Raw genomic sequence first — 19,910 nt, forward strand, 5'->3', positions numbered from 1 at the left:
GGCTCAGCAGTGGCTGAGTTTATTTCTCTTTCCTTTCTTATATAGAGAGATGAGGATGCTAGCATTCCATCTCCATGGTGCTGCCAGAGAGACGTATAGAATCAAATAATTGGGGCAGTAATTATTTTATTCCCGATAAAGTGGGATATCCAGGGAGGGTGAGCATTGCTGTAGGTTTGTTTGTTTTATATGCTAATTTAACTAAAACATTTCAATCACCTTTGAATTAAAACTATGTAAATGATCTTATATTCCCTACAATGTCTCAAAAAGGCACTTGGAGTGTGTGAGTTTATTCACTGCACAGAACTGAAAGAAAGCATTAGTCTCATCTGGATTACAATGTGAACAAGTCTTAAACTTTCATATATTTTGCTAATGACAGATGGGAGAAAAATGTGCATAATGTTGCTTTTTTAAAAAATTGAGTAGGTACAGTCATTGTGGAGTGACTAGTTGGATAGAGATCCTGAATAATTAATAGTTGTAGATATCACTGATATATTGATTCAAATGTATAATTTGTGGAAGCGATGATGAAATCGTTTAAGCTTCAGCAAATGTCCTAACCACCAACATCCTTTGTGTTCTTTTGATAATACATTTTTTAAAAAGGCACTTATACTGGTGGGTGCCTCCATGTGTCCATTCCCATTGGGGGAAAAGAATGCCACTCGAGTACCTTTCTGAAGTAACTCTGATCCGTTCATTGTTTGATGACTGTTCCTCATCCTCTTTTGCCCGGAAATATTCCTCGACACATTGCTCTTCAAATTCATACAGTTTTTTCAACTCTTCATCTTTTAGAAATAGCTCTGTAATGACAGGTGGTGGGAGTGAGAAAGAGTACATGCACATTTTCTTTTACAGTGCCTACCCAAGAGCGCCATAATGTTGAAGACATTATTACTGTCTCCAAGTGTATTGCCACATCACTTGAAATCAGCACTAGTGTCTTCTAGTGATCAACTTTGGAAATTACAATTTTGCGTCACTGGCAGCCTGTAACTGCAACGCAAAATCACAGGGAGATGGCGGCACCTGGGTGGTGGCCAAGCGCTCTGAATGTGCATGGCGTAGTTGTGGACATCCATCCATCACTGAAAGTACCACCTTAAAGTTTTCTTGTCAAGAATCCTTGAATGCAAATGACACAACATTCAACCTGGAGTTCTGCATCAGAACCACCAAGGTCTACCTTCAACAATGGGAATGTAGCCTAATACTCCAACCATGTTTACACAGAAACAATCCCATCAAATCCAGTGGGACTTAGTGCTGTTTCACGCATGACTCTGGCACACAAGTGATCTATTCAGCATCCCGCACCATTCCTTCCCCACGGGTATTTCCTATTTTCTCTCTGTTCTGTCTAGCTGTCTCTAATCTCTCTGCCTCTAGACTCTACATGCCACAAGCAGCAGGATGGAGTGATGGGGTGTACAGTACCACTTCAGACTGCAGGTGTTGGGATGCCCTTATAGAGTGCTTGCTCACTGGTTTATTTTAAAGAAAGCCCTCTTTGCAAGTAAAAACTAGCATATTAGGGAGAAAGGTTCAAACCCAACCCGCTCCCTGCTGCACTAGCTTTCCACTTGCAGGGTTGTTGCTTTTTTAACTATGGGGTGAGCACCATTCAAAACATGGCACCACCAGTGTTCCCTCTAACAGGGATTCCAAGATGTTGATGACTACCAGAATCCCCAGCTGCAATGGCTTTTGCTTGGGGATTATGGGAGTTGTAGTCAACAACATCTGGGAATCCCTGTTAGAGGGAATGTGGGACACCACCCCCAATGTGCAATCTGAAGCGGTGCAATCTATCCAGCCACCTCATCCTCATTGCATTCTGCTGTGTGTGTCTCACTCTGGCTACATTCCAAATTGCTACCATACGTTTCTTCAAGAGACAGGAGCACTTCAAACACTGAAATGGGCTTAAGGATTCTGGCTGAATGTCATGTCTCGAATGCAAAAGTAAGCGTTTTAGCCCCCACTAAAGAAATTGATACCCCAGGGCCTCCACTAACTTTCCCCCTTGCTATGCAAACTGGCCGTATGACTCTTCCAGGAAGGAGGGATCCGGATGGGAGGGCACCAATGGCCCACTTAATTTACTTCTGTATTTCCCATGGCTTTTGTCACTCCAGGGATCCTACCGTTAATTTGTTTTGACTGCTAAGAAAAATGAGCATAATCAATATGTTCCCAGTTCATGGCTGCATGAGTGAGCCCCAGATGATCACTTCTGCCTTTCATCTGTATAATGTTTCCAGACATCCCCAGCTAGCAGCAGCATCTATGTGGAGCAACTAGGCCACCTTGAATTGGCTTGGCTGGCAAACAGAGTTGCCAGAGGAGAAAATTTCACTTCCTTCCAATCCTTCCTTAAAACCAAATTTCTCCTTGCAGACTTTGGCACAACCCCTTAGCACCCAGACCCCACAGCTAAGAACATATAAGAAGGTATTGGGAGGCTTTAGGGGTCAGCCAGCTGGGTCCTCTTGGGTATGGGTGCCTGATCTGGGCAACCCTTGACATGAGTCCTGGATAAGAATAAACAGGACATAAGAATGTAAGAACAACTCTGCTGGATCAGGCCCAAGGCCTATCTAGTCCAGCACCCTGTTTCCTACAGTGGCCCACCAAATGCCTCCAGGAAGTCCACAAGCAGGAGATGAAGGTATGTCCCAATCCCGCAGTTGCTCCCCGGTTGCTGGTTTTCAGAGGCATGCCCCCAACTCTTGGAGTAACAGTGGTGGTGGTGGCACGGACAGCCCCAGTGTGCAGGTGCCAGAAGCTAAGGCTGTGAAAGCTGCCGTGTGCATGAACTGGTTGGCAGAATCTCTTCCCGACCCCAAGTATGGTGCTCAATCCGACCATGTGCCTAGCTGAGAGAACCTTCCCATACTCAGTCCTCGGTCGCGTTCGTCTTGGTCTCCTTCTCTCTTCTTCTTGCAGCGACAGCAGAGGCGAATTATGATGATGTACAGGTGGCTGAAGATGATCATGGGCGGAGGCAGCACCGGCCTGTCGTGGAAGGTCATAATCAGCTGATATCGCTGGAACTTCCAGACTTGGTTGGAGATGGACTTCACTTCAAAGAAGGTGTTGCTGCAAGAGAAGGCAGAGTTAAGCTCCCTCACTTCCGATCTGCCCCTTTTACCAATATGACGAATATTTATATACTGCTTTTCAACAGAGGTCCCCAAAGCAGTTTACACAGATATAACCAATCAATCAATCAATCAATCAATCAATCAAATCAAATCAATAAATAAAATGGCTCCCTGTCTCCGAAAGGCTCACAATCTAAAAAAGAAACATAAGACAGACACCAGCAACAGCTACTGGAGGGATAGGGCCAGTTACTCTCCCCCTGCCAAATAAAGAGAATCGCCACTTCAAAAAGGTGCCTCTTTGCTCCGTTAGCTCAGCTGGAAGGGGATGTTCCCATAGAGAGAGTTTTTAAAAGACCCAAGTGGCACACAGTCGTCTCTTCCCATTTGGAAAGTCGCCGTGCCATTTAAAAGCATCCATTTGGATGGCAAGATCATGACAGATCCAGGAATTTGCCTAGCATGGGTCATCCCCTCTCAAAGGCCTCATTCAATTGGAAGGAGGGTGCTAATCAAACTGCATGGGGATTGGGCCCCTTGGGGTACTGCATGTTTCAAGGAAGCATGAGCGAGGGGTTTTTTTAACACACCGGGGCAACTTGGGGCAAGATCATTGGCAGAAGGGGGTGCATCATTGAGGCGGCTTATTTACCTGCTGCCAGCCCCTCTCTGTAGCTCCTATGCCCCCCCCCTCTATTTGGGGAGAAGATCCTGCAACCAGGACTGTGGCATTGACTCCCATGAACCAGAAGACTGCCAAACATAATCCCATGTATTAGAACTACATCTTTTTTGGCATGTTAACTGCAAGCCCTTTGGCAAATAACCTTGGATGTAAATTGGAGGGCAAATATCATAAATAAAGGCCATTCATGCCAGCCTACAGCCTTGATTGCTGCTGACTCCAAGGCTGGAGGAAAACAGGTGAATTTCTTTTCAGAGTGTTGGAGGTGGGGAGCAGAGGCATGATTCCCTGTGGCATGTATGCTCATCCAACTAACATCTCTGTTCATGGGTCTGTGTGTGGAGTGGGCTCGGTAGTATTCCAGACACCTGCAAAATCTGTTTGACCGGAGATGACAGTGAGACAAATGAAGTGGGTACGTATGCTACACGCAAGCATGGCTCTGCCACACCAACTTGGTTTCTTTAATAAACCACTGCAAGGGTGGCCCACCAGAGGGTCTCCAGCTGTAGTTGAACTACAACTCCCACCACCCCCTGCCACAAATAAATTGGCCACTCGGGAGCTGTCATCCCTCACCAGCCTGGAATCCATGCACACTGGGAAGAATGGCCAAGAATAATAACTGCACAACAGAATCCAGTTGTGATGTGTCGGGGTGGGAGCGGTGAGGGCTGCAAGGTACATGTAGGGACTGAGGCAGTGCAAAGCTGCCCTTTGATCACGCCTTGTTTAGGGCTGTGCTGGCTGACTAAAGAGCTGCAGCTGCATTCCTGCGGTGCCGCCCATGAAATGAGAACAAAAGGAACTCTGCAAAACATCTACCCTAATGGAGCTGCCTATTTGAAGCAGGGCATCAACCAAGAGTTGCTTACAGCACATCCTGGCGTTTGATGTGACATGAAGTAGCTGAAAGGTCCTTTGCAGCATTTTTTTTTAAAGCACCTGGTCACGCTTTTGAAATGTAGATCAGTTTGACCTCAACAGCAGGGTTTGTGAATCACTCGAAGAAATTACCTAAATTCAAAAAACTCTGTCCCTTCTGCGGGGCTGAACAGGGCATGGATCTGTGCAACAAAAGCATCCTCCTACCAATAACAAAGGTTTTGATTTGAACATGCTATTAACATCTAAGAAAATGAACATTAAGAGTAAAAACAATATGGAGCATTTATACCACATTTCAAAGAACCATCTTGTCTGGCATCCTATTTCTCATAGTGGCCAAAGCAGATGCCCCTGGAAGCCCACAAGCAGAAAGTGAAGGCAGCAGGCCCCACCCCCTCCCTTCTTCTCCTGCGGTTGCTCCTCTGCAACGGGTATCCCGAGGCTCTGAACATAATTTCTGCTGGACCACCTACCAGCTCTTGTTTCCCAAGAATAAGCCACCCTTTCCCCTATTTGCCAGGAAAGTAGTAATGATGAGGGGTGGGTTATTCTTGGCTGGCAGGTGGCACTTTAGAAATCATGCAGGGTCCCTGCTGGCTGGCTGAACAGCGCGTGAGATGATATCCTGCTGGGGAAAAAGACTCATGGCTGCAGGAGCTGGCATGCAAGCTCTTCACGGGGCACAGTTTTTTTGACATCGATATCAGCATTTTCACTGAGCTGTTCACCATGACCCCAATTTATCTTTCGTGGAGCATTTTCAGACAGCAGGCTTTACTGCAAGTTTACTGAGAGGCTTTACTGCAAGTTCAAAGTGGCCCCCCAAAACCCAACGCAAAAAGTGGATTTTTATCAGGCTACACCAGGGCTGCTCAACTTCGGCCCTCCTGCAGATGTTGGCCTACAACTCCCATAATTCCTGGCTATTGTCCACTGTGACTGGGGATTCTGGGAGTTGTAGTCCAAAAACAGCTGGGGGGCCTAAGTTGAGCAGGCCTGGGCTACACTCTAATGCTGGGTTTCTTAACCTTGGGCTCCCAGACGTTGTTGGACTACAACTCCCAGAATCCCCAGCCACAAAGGTCATGTCTGGGGATTCTGGGAGTTGTAGTCCAACAACATCTGGGGGCCCAAGGTTAAGAAACCCTGCTCTAATGTGCAATGAAAAACCCAAATTGTGTGTGACATGCTCCCTGATAGCTCGCAGGGACTTCAGAGTAAATCCAGCCGATATGTGGGTGCGCACCCTCCATTCAGGAGCCTGGAGGAGAAGCAAGCTAAAAGCTCTGTGTGAAAAAGTTCCTGGTTAGTCATCACCATCTCCGATTTAGTGGGATTCGGGGATGAGCAGGGCGGATTTCTTTTGCCTCAATGTTCTACCCTTTACACTTATGTACACTGAACCGTATTTGCCATTCTGTTGCCTACTCACCCAGTCTGGGAGAGCCTGTTGGAGCTCTTTGCAATCTGATTTGGTTTCACCATCTCACCTGAGTCCCTTTGTAAACTTGGCCACTTGCTCACACCTAACTCCAGATAGTTTATGAACAAGAAAAGCACTGGTCCCAATACAGATCCTTAGAGGACCTCACTTCTGACTTCCTCCTTTGTGAAAACTGTCCATTTATTCCTGCTTCCTGTTATTTGACCACTTATCAGTTCATAAAACAACCTGATCCCTGATCCTATGACTGCTCAATTCAGGGGTGTAGCAAGGTTGGAGTGGGCCCAGAGACAAGATTTTAAAATGGGTCCCCCTCCTCCCCCACTGAATCTCAGCTCATGAAGTAAAGAAATCTTAAATGAGGCTGAATAGTGGTAACAAAAAGCAGAGTAAAATTTATTTATATATATATCTCCTATGTGCCAAAACAGAACATCATCCTAAATTATTGTGGACGATGCAAGTCATTTCATGGCACTAGAGAAAGACATGCGGTCCTGGTAGCTCCAGGTCTTCACACTCACATCAATTTCGGAGGATGAATACAACTGAAGGAAGCCCGGGCGGGTGCGCGGCTGGGGGAGTCAGTCATGTGACTTGCCTCTGGGGGCCCCCCCAAGGCAGTGGGCCCCCAGACAACTGTCTTCCCTTGCCCTATTATAGTTACGCCCCTGGCTCAGTTTACACAAGAGCCTTTGGTGAAGGACTTTGTCAAAACCTTTCTGAAAGTCCAAGGATATTCTGTCAACTGGATCACCTTTATCCACATGCTTGCTGACACTCAAATAACAGTCCACACTCATTATCTTGGCAATTCTTGCAATAACCCTGCAAGGCAGGACACTGTTAATGATCTCAGAGCACCTGATGCTGCAGAGTTGTAGGAATGGACTCGATTAGCCCCTTGGATGAGAAACCACTGATTTATCAGATGTTAATTCTGAGACATCATTAAACTGCCTCGAGACTTCGGTAGTGGGTGGTGTACAAATGTATTAAATATAATACAATAAATAAAAATTAGTATTCCTACATCATTTCAGTGGGGCTTGGATGGTGGATTCTGCAGTGCCTCATATTTCTGGATAAAAAGAGGAGCATTTACATTGCAACAGAGCATTGGCCTATCTTATTTTTCCAGCGACTACCAAGCAAGGATGAGTTAACAGCATGACCTACTTCCTACAATGCTGATTTTATTTTCATTCCCTTTGGATAACCACCATTGTGCGTGCAAAAGAAATGCTTTCTCTCTCCCTTTTTCTTCTTCTTTTTTAAAATTAGCTCTGTGACTGGCATGTGACTCCTTTTAAAATCCATGACCTTTTCAGCTATTGAGCATTCTGCTGTCGACTGCAAAATAAAAGACGGTTTGTGCGGGAAGCTGATTTCAAAGCATGGCACCCAAACTGGGCACAGCGCCTGGGACCACGGTATGTATCTACGCCCTCCAGCTCTCCAGCTTTGGACCCAGGCAGCAAAAGATAAAGGTTTGATTAAGCAGTAAATATTAGCATCTTCACACACACACACACACACACACACACACACACACACACACACACACCATCCTTTGTGAAGGCAAACAGGCAGTGTTTGCGGGAGGCCACGAAAATGGACGAAGAGTTTGCAGGAATAGAACTGCTCACTCTGGCAACAGGTACTTGTCTTTCACAAGGTGCCACGAATAAATTGCACTGGATTGCAAGTACGTATTATCATCGTTTTTCAGCATGCTTATGGTCAGTTAGGCTTTAATTATATTAGCAAAGGCACATTAACTACTGGCTAGTTTTAAATGAGCTATTTTCATTTATTTTATCAAATGTTTATCTATATTTAAATTTCTGATGTTATTACTTGCCTTGGAGGTTCAAATCATATCCAAAGGATGGAACAAAAATGTACAAATTAGTTAATCTACAGTTAAGGGGTGGGTGAAATATGGCATCATCCATGTTGACCCATCTGCCCAGTTATGTGTGCACTGGAGGAGATCATGAATCCCTGTCTCCTCTCTTCCCCCATCCAACATGCATTCAGCCAGATGCATGTTGCACCAGGTACATGATAACACACCCAGCCACTGCCTTGAATATAAAGCTCTTCTGCTTTTCACAAAGAACTTTGCACTATTTCCCTCCGCAGGCCGCTGGTGCATGCATTGTTCATGTTCTGACAGTGAGGCTGCTGAAACCAGTATATATTCCTAGTATGGCGATGCCCTGAGAACAATTCAGTCCAAAGGGGACAAAGGGGCATCAAGTGCAATCACTTCCATGGGGCAGGACCAGCCAGATACCAGAGAGCCTCTTCAGAAGACCACAGTGTACCACAAGAAGAGGCAAGGCAAGGCAGGTTGGAAGAACTAGTGCATTCACCACTTGGAATGAGGTGCTCACATGGGCTGCACCACCTAAGGATGCAGAGGCGAGAGAGGAAGACCCCATGTTTGGATGCTGCAAGAAGAAAACTCTTAGCCCTCTCCCCGCTATGCGGTTTTTCTATTCAGAGGAAATTTTTTTTAATGTACATGTCGAAACCATTGCAATCTGAAATGGCACAGTCAATTTTGCTGCATGTTCTGAGCTGGCCACACAGCGTCTTCAGCGCACACAGGTCCCTCCAGCCCATTCACAAAATAAGTGCGAAGGGAGTTGCCACTTTGGCCTCTTCCTGCAAAATCCCCTCTGTAGGAGGCAATCGGAGAGGACGGAGCCACCAGGCCAGAAAGGCACTTACTTGAAGACGGCAATCAGCAAGTTGACCAGGAGAATGTTGGCGACCAAGAGATAGCAAGCCATGATTGCTGGAGTCAGCCAAGCACCGGGGATACATGGGGGGAGTCGCTTCCCATCCTCGTCATAGAGGTTATCCCCACAAGGAGCTGAGGGGGGGCAACATGGAGGTCATTTTACAACAGGCAAGAGAGAGACAGAGAGAGAGTGAGAGAGAGCGCTGCTAGATTCTAATAAGCAAGGGACTGGACAGCTAAAGGTTTTTCACATTTTAAAAAAATGGTTCACCCAATATTATTTATTTATTTAATCTATTGTTCAATTTCTATACCGCTTTTCATTAAAACAATCCCAAAGCAGTTTACAATATAATTGAATCAACACATAATTAAAATATAAAAAGTACAGATATTAAATATAAATATCTGTTTCTATTTTTATTAATTATTATTACATAAAAATACTATATCTCTATTTCAAAGTTTAAAAACCCTATAAAAACAGTAGCACAAAAAACACAAAGCGGCAGCAGCAGCAGCAGCAAAAGCTTTACTCTCGTATAAAAGCCTGGGTGAAGAGCCATGTCTGGGAGTACTCGGTTGCTGCCCTGAGATTGTGGAATGCACTCCCCACTAAGATACGATCCTCCCCATCTCTGGCAATTTTTAAAAAAAACATCGAAAACTCCATCTTTTTGACCAAGTTCCCTCAGCCTTTTAAAATTTGTTGGTTTTAATTTTGTGATTGATTTTAAATTGTTGAATTGTTTTAACTTTTTATATATTTTTAATTGCTTTATGTTAACCGCCTAGAGACTAAAGTTTGGGCGGTATATAAATGTGATGAATGAATGAATGAATGAATAAATAAATAAATAAATGAAAGCTTTACTCTCATATAAAAGCCTGGGTGAAGAGCCACGTTTTAACCTGTTTTCTAAAAATGGTGATGGAAGCTGAGGAGTGGATGCCAGCCAGCAGAGCATTCCAAAGCCTGGGGGCCATGGCTAAGAAGGCCCTGTCCCAAATGTTGGTACCTTAACATAATGCACAAGATCACAAACTATGTTTGTATTAAACAAGTTACACCTATCAGGTTTAGGGAAGAATAAGAATGTTTAAAAGTTTTCTTGAATACCAAACAACATATTGAGAGCCAGCGTGGTGTAGTGGTCAGTGCTGGACTAGGACCAGGGAGACCTGAGTTCCAATCCCCATTCAGCCATGAAACTATCTGGGTGACTCTGGGCCAGTCACTTCTCTCTCAGCCTAACCTATTTCACAGGGTTGTTGTGAGGAGAAACTTCAGTATGTAGTACACCGCTCTGGGCTCCTTGGAGGAAGAGCAGGATATAAAATGTAAAATAATAATAATAATAATACTGGGAACAGCCTATATTCTGCGACGATATCTATAACAACAGCAACAACATTGACAATAAAATTCTGGCATCCCAGGTCCTTGGGAAGGACTCGATGTCTGGATAAAACAAACCAGTCAATAACACCTGTCTGACTGTGTAAAATAATAATATTATTATTAAGGGCAATCCCTTCCCTCTATTGTAAACCCTTCTCTTTCTTATTTTGGTTTTGTGAGATAGATGTAAGCTGTAACACAATTTAAAATAAACTGAAGGGTCAATACCCAGCAAAGGGGGGAAATTCACACATGAAAGCAATTAATTAATTTGTCATCTTCCCACAAAGACTTACGATTAATTTCCATGGCATAGACTACACAGCATTTCGAAAGCAAAGAATAAAAGAAAAAAGCAATTAAAAAAGGGAAAAGGAAAAGGAATAATAGGAAAGGAAAGGAAACACGTGATTGACAACATCATAGCTCTTCTGCTGCCGGAGGAAGATAAGGCCCTCAAATATTATAACAGGCAAGATCCATGCTTTGAAACAATGGCTGAGTCGGGACTCCAGAATGGCCCCCAATTTCCTTTTCTCTTTGTCTTTCTGAAACATTCTGTAGAGCAGCAAATATGTGGCGATCAAAAGAGAATTACAAAAGGCAGCTGGCAGATGATCATGTAAATATTCAAGCTATTTCAATTATGTAAGGATGATGCAGGCCTCACCAGAACCACAAAACAACACAAATGAAATCACACAGGCTGATTGGCATGGTCATTTTGGGAACCCTTCTGTTCTCTGGAAACCGACGCCTCAGGCTGGCTTTGCAATCCGTCTCCATATAGAAGGCTGTCAGGCTTCAGCAAGAGTCAGGTTGTGTGCAGTCGGGGTCCACACCCAGGGGGACGAGGCTGGCTAAGAAGCCAGGTAGGTCAGAAGCAGGAGCATAGTCAAAACCAGGCAGGGGTCAAAATCAAAATGTTTTGTTGCATCTACACAACAGTCAATATTAAAACTGAACTGAAGCCATGTTTTTGTGCCTTCTGTCAGCCATGTTTTTTCAAATATGGGACAAGAGGTTTCGAAGCAACCATATTGGAAATAAATGCAAAGGTCACTTACACGTTGAGGAATTAAACACAAACATTTGTGGGCTTCTCCTGATAATCATTTTACTGTGCAGTAATGTGCAGTCATTACTTAACTGTAAAATATCCAAATGGTTTTCCTCAAATGAGTGCTTCTGTTGCTAGGAAACGGAATATGGATGTGTGACTGTTAAATGGGTGTGTGTAGAAGAAGCAAGGCCTCTAGTGCTCTGTATTGTCACACAAACCCACATTTCTTGGGGAGGCCACAGTCCATTGGAAACATGTCTTGCGAAGCCCTGTTGAAACGTCTGGAAGCCACACACCGGATCTTGCTCAACCTTCTTTATGTGGGAAGCAGAAGAGGGAAGGGAATGGGTTCCAAGTTATAAAAAATAAGATAAGAACAGCCCTGCTGGATCAGGCCCAAGGTCCATCTAGTCCAGCATCTGTTTCACACAGTGGCCCACCAGACGCCGCTGGAAGCCACAGGCAGGAGTTGAGGGCATGCCCTCTCTCCTGCTGTTACTCCCCTGCAACTGGTACTCAGAGGCATCCTGCCTCTGAGGCTGGAGGTGGCCTATAGCCCTCCGACTAGTGGCCATTGATAGACCTCTCCTCCATGAAGCTATCCAAACCCCTCTTAAAGCCATCCAGGTTGTTGGCTGTCACCACATCTTGTGGCAGAAAATCCCACAAGTTGATTATGCGTTGTGTGAAAAAGTACTTCTGTTTGTTGGAATACATTCCTTTAAAAACACAAACACACCTTATTTTAATAAGGGGCACCCACTCAAGGGATAATACTTAGTTCTTGATCCAGCTCATATATGATGGGGACTAAGCAACCTAATGGCGCAGCGGGGAAGTAACCTGCAAGAGGTTGCTGGTTCGAATCCCTGCTGGTGTGTTTCCCAGAATATGGGAAACTCTTAAATAGCAGCGATATAGGAAAGATGCTGAAAGGTATCATCTCATACTGCGCGGGAGATGACAACGGGAAACCCCTCCTACCAAAGAAAACCACATGGCTCTGTGGTTACCAGGAGTCGACACTGACTCCACGGCTGATGTGTCTGCCCTCCCCTCCTACCTGGTACACCACCCTGCCTCTACTTCCCTCTTGAGGACAGAATGTGAGAGTGTACATGTCACTTACACATGTAAAACCCAACATTTGTAGGCGAAGACTGCATGGTTGATTTCAGGGTTCAATGAAGAAAATGAAATGTCTTATTTTATTCTACACATACTAAAACATTATGCCTATAAGGTGGCATTTGCACATTCATCCCCTGTATGATGGAATCAGGAGTGTTGTGCTAGACGGGAAAGGCAAGTGTCAGGGGCGTAGCAAGGTTGGAGGGGACCCAGAGACAAGATTTTAAAATGCGTCTCCCCCCCCCCCCCCCGCCCACTGAAGCTCAGCTCATGAAGTAAAGAAATCTTAAATGAGGCTGAATAGTGGTAACAAAAAACATAGTAAAATTTACACACACACACACACACACACACACACACACACACACACACACACACACACACACACCACAATAGAACATCATCCTAAATTATTTTTTAAAAGGTCTTGTAAATTGTAGATGATGCAAGTCATTTCATGGTACTAGAGAAAGACATGCTGTTCTGGTAGCTCCAGGTCTAACACTCACATCAATTTTGGAGGAAGAATATGACTGAAGGAAGCCCGGGCGGGTGTGTGGCTGGGGGAGTCAGTCATGTGACTTGCCTCTGGGGGGCCCCCCAAGGCAGTGGGCCCCCAGACAACTGTCTCCCCTTGCCCTATTATAGTTACGCCCCTGGCAAGTGTACTGATTGGTCAGTAAATATTATTTGATCTGGCCCACTGTAAAAGGTGGATGTTGTGGTTACTAGGAAAGCATCATGTCTGCCACAAACACAAGGACAGCTACAGCAGAAGAGGTAAGACTACTGTGGATTCCAAATTAAATTAGGAATATTGATTAATTTGGATCTGATCATCTGCCTCAGAAACAGGAAACAGAATCTTACTATGAATTCTGCTCTTACGGTCTATCTGGTCTGCAAACACCTCTCCATAGATCATCCAGTAAGGCATGTAGAAGATGTTGCGAGCCAGCCTCCAAGATGGCTCCTCGTCCGGATGGAGGATAGCTTGCCGGGCGACTCCGAAACTCATCAGTACCACCAGCATAATCACCACAAAGTACAGCATGTCAATCATCTGCACAGGGAAAGAGTCCAGAGCAACGTTCATGGTATCATCAAAAATGTATCAGCATCTGGGCAAAATAATTTATGGTAAACTATGCAAACATAGTCCAGGTTTTAAAAAGACAACCACAGTGTTACTTTGGCTGGCCATGCCCTTAATGCAGGCTTCTCAAATTTGGGTACCCAGACATTGCTGGACTTCAACTCCCATAATCCCCAGTTGCAATGGCCAAGGGCTGACAGAAACCTGTCAACGTTTGAGAACCACTGCCTTAATGTTAATCTGCTTCTGGTTTATGTCAGCAAATGTTTGCTTTTGTTTTTAACTCAGTTGGTTTGCAGCGCCACATTTGCCTGGAGACTTTCCGACTTCCAGCTGTGCATCTGCACAGACACGCCTGCTAATTGGTCCGGGACCCATTAGCATGACTGGAACAAGTCCCTCCAGATAAATCCGTAGTCTTCTCTAGCAAAGCTCCAGTTCTCCAGCTGGTTTCCCAGATCAGCTGGCCCTAGGACAACTTGTAGGCCTGTTCTGGACCTCTGGTTGGCATCTCTCTGGTACCAGCCTGGTGCTCAAGCCACAACGCCCCAAGGATTTCAGTACACAGTTACCTACCATCTTTCCAATCATCATGACATAAGGTCCCAGGTACTTGTTCACACCAAAGATGTCCAGGACTCGGATGTACCAGAAAATGATATCCACACAGTAGATCACTCTTCCGTAGCCCATGTAAGGCTGGTTTTGCAAGCGAAGAATGGCCCCAATGATGAACACAGAGATGGCGACCAGGTCGGTGATATTCCAGTATTCCTGGAGCCAGACTTTGACCTTCTGACTCAGTTTACCTGGCTCTGACATCAAAATCTGAAAACCAAGTTGAGGGAGGGGGAAGGGAAAGCCATTCAGGGTGGTGTGCTTCAGAAGTGATGGGAGAACTGAGCACAGCAGCGGGAAGTTCAGCGGCCTCTGGTTCCCGGCAGCGCCAGTGGCTCCTCTCACTCCCATCTTGCCCCGGTGTCTACCTGCAGGCTGGTAGGTGAGAGCTGTCTACCTACAGGCTGGCCATTCATCAGGTAGAGCTCAGCCTGCGCTCAGGATTTCCAAGAACAATGACTGGCGTGGCTGAAATCTGGGGCGCACCAAGATGATTTGGGCACCCGGCCCACCTGGTTCCCCCAGCCATGAGGGGCCCCCCCACGTACACGAGGGCCTCCTTTGGGGGGCCCAAAATGCCAAATCTCCAGTTTTTTCAAAAAAATGTTTCCCCTCTTTACGAGGGGCCGAGGAGTGCCTGTGGGGGGGGGGAAGCGGAGCAGTCCTTCTCCCCCTCCCCTCCCCCAGCAGCGGAGAGACTGCAGGGACTCTGGCTGTGTCCGTTCGAGTCAGTGTCTTTAACCAAGTGCGAGGCGTGCCTGCACAGTTTAGAGATTGTCACAAGCTGAGCAGGCGTGGGGGGGGGAGTTTTTTAAAAACAACCGCCCCCCGGAGGTTTGGCGGGGCACGTGTGGGGTGGCTGCCGAGCCCACCGGCCATTTGGAGGCTCCCCCTGGACCTTGGAGGAACGGACCGGGTTCCCAAGGTCCGGGGGTTAGTGCGCCTCTGGTTGAAATTACCTCTCTTACTTTCTCCAGAGCCAGAGTCACAATGTACGAGATGACCACCCATTCTTGGATGCAGGGCCACCGTTCCATCCGTACCAAGATTATATAATTGAACAGCATTAAGTAGCCCAGGTATGATATCTGGGGAAAGAAAACAGATGTCTTGTACTCCACTTCAGTGTTCATGCAACTCATTCATAGCGTAGTGGTTAGAGTGTTGAACTAGGACCAGGAAGACCCGAGTTCGAATCCCCATTTAACCATGGAACTCACTGGGTGACTCTGGGCCAGTCATGTATCTCTCAGCCTAACCTACCTCACAGGGTTGTTGTGAGGATAAAAATAACCATTTACTCTGAGCTCCTTGGAGGAAAATCGAGATAAAAATGTATAAATAAATAAATAAATAAATAAATAAAATTCATTTGCTGATATATTTGATAATGGCACTTAGATATCCCTGCCTTTCTTCTAGAAATTCAAAGTAGCTTGTCTCTCTTCACAGATTTTTCCTCCCTGCAAAACTTGTCTCACCAGAGACAAGAGTGGGACAAAAATAAGCGTATAAAATGATGGAGCACTTTAAATGTTGTAAAAAAAACAATCGCTTCCCCCCAGTCCTAGTTCTTTTGACTGTTTTGCTACTCAAATGATAGCCCGCCTAAAAAAGTGGTGTCGGCAAATTTATATCAAAGATGACTTTTTAACTTAAAAACTGAAGTCCTATTTCCCCAGGTGCAGATTGATCCTCAGTAGCAGATCCAAGATAAATGGATCCCATGACATCAGCTGCTTTTCCCTGCTTCTGCGGGGAACAGGTCAAGGGAACTTACAAGAATTCACATCCCTATTCAAATGCTCATCAGCAGATTCAGGGTGAATATTGCTCTGATCACAGCTGGCTGAGAGGAGGGGTTATCCTCACCCCGATCTTGTGAGCTTCTTCTGCTGCTGCCTCCGCCTGCCTGTTCTATGCCCCAAGGCCTCCCAGAAACTTGCAAGGGAAAGGATGAGGGAAAGGTGGCCCAGTCATTAGCAGTAAGTTTTTCCCCCCACCCCCAACCAGGGATCTAGTGGGATTACAAGTCCCCGCATCCTGAGTGGGAACATTATGTCCAGGGTCCCCCTCAGACTGCAGGTGTGAGGAATCACATTTTTAAAAAATTAGTCACTACCTAAAAATCTACCATCAAGTAGAGCACAGAGGACACCAGGCCCTTCTCCCTGGTGTGCTAGCTTTCTACTTGCAGGGTTCTTTTTTTTTTTAAAGCAAGCATGCAAGAACATTTAAAATGGTGTGTCTCTCCCGCCACCTACAGTCTGAAGAGGCACAGACCACACTACCATCTTATTTGGCAAAGAGGGTAGACCCTTATTACTGTTTGCAGCCCTGGGTCAGCTGAGACAACTATGATTCCCTCATCACTTAATAACATGTTTCTTCACAGAGGAACTGACCAGCATTAGGTGGACTCTGTGGCTTTAGCAGGTTAAGCCAATACAACAGATCAAGATGCCTGAAAGAATGGGAACCCTTTTGCAGACCCCTGAAGCCTCCACCCACTCCTGGGACCACATAGTGTGCTGACCATGGGAGATGCCAAGTGCTGAGAAAAAACAGGACCTCTGAGTACCAGTTGCAGGGGAGTAACAGCAGGAGAGAGGGCACGCCCTCAGCTCTGGCCTGTGGGCTTCCTAGAGGCATCTGGTGGACCACTGTGCGAAACAGGATGCTGGACTAGATGGGCTTCCTTGGGCCTGACCCAGCAGGGCTGTTCTTATGTTCTTAACTAGGGTGCAGAAGAGCAGGGCCAGCTAGTAAGTAAGAATGCCCAATCTGGGGCCAGATCCCTGTGGTTCACTGCTCCTGCTGGTTCATTTTCTAACTGCTGTATTCATTTGCAAGCATCCCAGAGGAATGCCACCTAGCTCAAGGGCATAATCTTGGGGAAAGCTTCTTTCCGTATCTTAAATGGAAAGAACAAGATGGGAAGGATCACGTTGTCCTTCAGGACAAATACAGGGCAGTGGTACCAATGGATCGATCCCTCACCTTTGAAACAGGATGCTGGACTAGATAGGCCTTGGGACTGATCCTGCAGGAAATTCAGAACCAGCAAACAGAAGTCTTTTTTCACACAATGCATAATCAGCTTGTGGAATTCTCTGCCACAAGATGTGGAGACAGCCAACAACCTGGATGGCTTTAAGAGGGGTTTGGATAATTTCATGAAGGAGAGGTCTATCACCGGCTACTAGTCGGAGGGCTATAGGCTACCTCCAGCCTCAGAGGCAGGATGCCTCTGAGTACCAGTTGCAGGGGAGCAACAGCAGGAGAGAGGGCATACCCTCAATTCCTGCCTGTAGGCTTCCAGCGGCATCTGGTGGGCCACTGTGTGAAACAGGATGCTGGACTAGATGGGCCTTCTTGGGCCCGATCCAGTAGGGCTGTTCTTATGTTCTTATCCGACCCATAATGAACCTGCCACACTTGTCAGAGAGATTTCGACAACTCTTGGCAACAGAATTGGTGTAATCTTTGCTTACCGTATAAAACCAGAACTTCACAATTGGTGCATTGTAGAATTCATAGATTTTGGTCCCAATGGGAAGGCTTCTCTGCTTTTTGTTTCCATCCTCTTCATCTCCCTTTCGGGAACCAGTATCAGCATTTGCATCCTGAAAGGTGAGCAGGCCGCTTATTAACCTAGATAGTGCACGCTAATTTCTTTTCTATCGCTCTTGCCTCAAGTCAAACCCTGGCCATTGGGGTGGTGGTGAAAGCTCTAGTCTAACCACATCTGATGACTGGGAAACCCTGGTCTATGCTATCGATGGAAAGAGTTTTTCTGGTCATGCCCTCTCCCCAAGGGAGCCTGGGAATTTAGTCCTGGGAGGGAACTAGGAGAGGAGAGCTGGTCTTGTGGTAGCAGCAAGCATGACCCGTCCCCTTAACTAAGCAGAGTCTGCCCTGGTTGCATTTGAATAGAGGACTAGATATGTGAGCACTGGAAGAGATTCCCCTCAGGGGATGGAGCCGCTCTGGGAAGAGCAGAAGGTCCCAAGTTTCCTCCCTGGCAGCATCTCCAAGATGGGGCTGAGAGAGATTCCTGCCTGCAGCCTTGAAGAAGCCGCTGCCAGTCTGTGCAGACAATATTGAGCTAGATGGACCAAGGGTCTGACTCAGTATCTGGCATCTACTTATGTTCCTAACTCTAGAACAGAATTCTTAGCATCCTCACCAAGCTACAATTCCCAGCATTCACTGGAGGAAAACCATGACCATTAAGCTGAGGTATGTCTGTCATGTAAACAGGCCCATAAAGGCACTTCTTGGATGGTGTGATAGCAGTGGCAGCACCGGGGTGGTGGTGGTGGTGGTGGGGGATTGAGAAGGGGGGGCACAAAAGAGGCAAAGTGCATTTATGGGAGGCAGAGCTGAATCCCACACAGATGAGATTTCTGAAAAAGTAATGTGTGTGTGTTGGGGGGGGGGCGATTACTTGTCTAGGGGTGGGGCAGGGGTGGGGAAGCCGCTCTTGTATACTGACCGCATTCTCATCATCTTTTTCTTTGCCAACTTCATTTTCCTTTGATGTTTGGTAGGAATAGTCATCGGAGGTGCGGAACTCCAGGAATAGGATGGTGGGTGGTAAGAGGATCCCCATTATAACCTGTGCAGGAAGAGAAGCATCGCTCAATGAACAAAGCAAGAGCTCTCTAGGATTTACGACACAGTGGCTGCAGATACTGGTAACTAACTCAGGCACTTGAGAGCAGCTTGAAGAGAGTTAATCATGAAGGCAGGTTTTATAAATGCGTGTGATGCTGGAGTAGGAGAAAGCCCACCTCGTTATTAGCTTTGTTGCTTTTTGTATGCTGACATAAGGTCTGCAGGCGTGAAAACTCTCAAGTCTATATGTAGTCACAAAAGAAATAAATACATGCCATCAGAACAGCTGTTCAGTATTTTGGAGGAAAATGAGGCCTTGATATAGAATTAGGTATCTCTTACTGATTGCTATTATTATTAATTACATTTATAGTCCACTTCATGTATGTTTACAAGATTAAATTCCGTATGTAAAACAGATTGTAATATATAACAATATAGCCCAAAAAACAATTCACTTGGATAAAATCAGTAAATTTTAGTAAATTTAGAAATTTTTAGAAAATTTCAGTAAATCAGTAATTACATGTAAATGTAAATGTAATAATAATAAAGTAATTCCGGTGTGATTGATTGATGGGCAGTACCACATTAGAGGTTATTTAGAGGTTATCCATCCTGGTTAAATGCAGAGTAACCACAGCAGTTTGACCAGGCTTGCCCAGAAATTCTGGGTTCTCACAATCAGTTCTGCAGGGCTCAGCGATCTTGGTCAACTCTTTAACCAGAATCACTGTGATTGTGTGAATGGAGCCAATGTGATAATGAATGTGCAGAACCATCTATATTTCTATATATTTATTTCTCCTAAGAGTACCCGTCACTAATCCCATGTGTGGCAGCTCTCACGAGAGTTCACGAGCACCTGCCGATTAGCGACAGGGATGGGGAGAAAATAGGGATGCCGGCCGCCAGTGGCCAGCTGGCTGGTGGGAGCAGTCGTCAGCGGGCCGGGCTGGTCACCAGAAATTGGCGGGAGGAGGTGGCAGGCTGGCTTTGTGGCAGGTCCGCCAGCCAGAAACCGTGAGCAGATGACAGGGGAGAAGTGGGATGCTCCTGCCAGCCGGGCGGCTGGAGGGAGCAGGTGGC

The 19,910-nt window shown here is 45.9% G+C and overlaps 1 protein-coding gene across 4 annotated transcripts in view; it reads right to left on the reverse strand.

The window, feature by feature from the left end:
* Nucleotides 1-2,997: 2,997 nt before the first annotated feature.
* TRPM1 (transient receptor potential cation channel subfamily M member 1) overlaps nt 2,998-19,910 on the reverse strand; it is a 53,974-nt gene continuing 37,061 nt past the window's right edge. The window contains exons 16-22 of one of the 4 annotated variants that reach the window (XR_008311484.1): nt 18,700-18,822; nt 17,696-17,827; nt 15,161-15,289; nt 14,160-14,411; nt 13,358-13,550; nt 10,964-11,670; nt 8,618-9,023 (exon numbers count right to left, since the gene is read on the reverse strand). Coding sequence is in view for 3 of the 4 variants with exons in the window: in XM_053272730.1 (XP_053128705.1) it covers nt 11,663-11,670; nt 13,358-13,550; nt 14,160-14,411; nt 15,161-15,289; nt 17,696-17,827; nt 18,700-18,822 (837 nt within the window). In the remaining variant the exon portion in view is untranslated. Of the gene's footprint in view, nt 3,115-8,617; nt 9,024-10,386; nt 11,671-13,357; nt 13,551-14,159; nt 14,412-15,160; nt 15,290-17,695; nt 17,828-18,699; nt 18,823-19,910 lie in introns of those variants that run through there. The other 3 variants (XM_053272731.1, XM_053272732.1, XM_053272730.1) reach the window with 3 other exon arrangements.

This window comes from Hemicordylus capensis, chromosome 10 (assembly GCF_027244095.1).
Source record: "Hemicordylus capensis ecotype Gifberg chromosome 10, rHemCap1.1.pri, whole genome shotgun sequence".
Lineage (NCBI taxonomy): Eukaryota > Metazoa > Chordata > Lepidosauria > Squamata > Cordylidae > Hemicordylus > Hemicordylus capensis.